Source organism: Plasmopara halstedii, assembly GCF_900000015.1.
Source record: "Plasmopara halstedii genome assembly, contig: Scaffold_1651, whole genome shotgun sequence".
In the NCBI taxonomy this organism is placed as follows: Eukaryota; Oomycota; class Peronosporomycetes; order Peronosporales; family Peronosporaceae; genus Plasmopara; species Plasmopara halstedii.
The window spans coordinates 1140277-1141530 of NW_020188562.1; the positions used below are offsets into that span (position 1 = coordinate 1140277).

Here is a 1254-nt window from a genome sequence, read left to right on the forward strand (position 1 = left end):
AGCGCTGATAAAACGGCAATTGTCACAGCAAAAAGAGCTCCTCGAGCGAATGAGTGCGAATAGCTCGCAGTTTTCCGTAGCAGAGAAGCGCGATCTTTTGAGTAAGATTACCGCCTTATCGGGTGAATTAAAGGCTCTGACTCCTCGTGCCTCGGCTGCCTCTCCAAGCTCGGCCTTACACACTGAAACAGATGAAAATGGCGAGGACTTGAGTGGTCTAAAGGCTGAATTGAGTGCTTTAGAGGCTGAAGCTGGCGGTCGAGGACGTGGTGGTCGGTGGTCTTCAGGACGTGGGTACAGAGGAGGCCGTGGAAGCCGTGGACGTGGGGGATTCGGTCGAGGCTCCCATGCACTCGACAATCGCACTACAATTATTAAAGTAGCGAATCTGCCTGAGGAAGCCTGTGATTCTGTGGTGCTCACACAGCATTTTGGTAACTTTGGCGTCGTAGAGCGAGTCGTTATGGATGATTCAGCACCTGGCCAAAGTTATATCAAATTTCAGGACCGATATGCCGGACAGGCAGCACTGATACATGGTAATGTGTTTGGTGACAAACAGCTAGAGATGACGTGGGTTGAGTCGCAGGAAGCACCAGCTGTACTGAATTCTCCGAAAGCAGTAGCATCTGCTGATGCTGGTGAATCTAGTTCTAATGTAAGGCTTGCTATACGAGACTAACTATATGAAATATTTGACTAATTGCTGTATTTGCACAGGCTCATACAAGCGCGTAGGATTCGGCTGGTGATCTATTGCTATTGTTACAAGCACAGCAAAGCCCTGTCCTTAGTACATCATGACACAGCATCGGCAACCAAGCTATGATATAGGATGCCTGCAATTGACTAAATTACAGGAAATTAAGTCGAAAATTATATTCTTACCCCATGTTCCCAGAATCTAAAGGAAAATTTGTGGTACATATCAAACGTGCAAAAACATCTGAACATGTTTTATATCTCTTCCAAGTGCACTTTTATTAACTAATACAATTGGACCCAAGGTATCATGGAGATATTTTTTCAAATGATTGCAATTGCTACTGGTGACGCGCAGTTGGAATCGCAAACGAGTCATGTCACGAGATATCTTCCCGCTGAATTTCAAGTGTGGGTCCTGAAGGCAACCCTTAAGCTTCGGTCTATATATTAAGTATTGTGTCAAATACGTAGAACTTTTGGAGTCTTGTTAGCTGTGAATGCTACAAATATCTACCACTCTTTGCGCTCCCTGTACAAATATCTACCACT

General features: G+C 45.1%; 1 protein-coding gene across 1 annotated transcript; it reads left to right on the plus strand.

The window, feature by feature from the left end:
- Window positions 1-49: 49 nt before the first annotated feature.
- Window positions 50-738, plus strand: PHALS_02083 (rna-binding protein 26-like; the record flags this gene model as incomplete). The annotated part of the gene is made up of 2 exons (XM_024716597.1): window positions 50-658; window positions 721-738. The coding sequence occupies 2 exons, from the start codon at window positions 50-52 to the stop codon at window positions 736-738; spliced, it is 627 nt and encodes a 208-aa protein (XP_024582180.1).
- Window positions 739-1254: the final 516 nt, after the last annotated feature.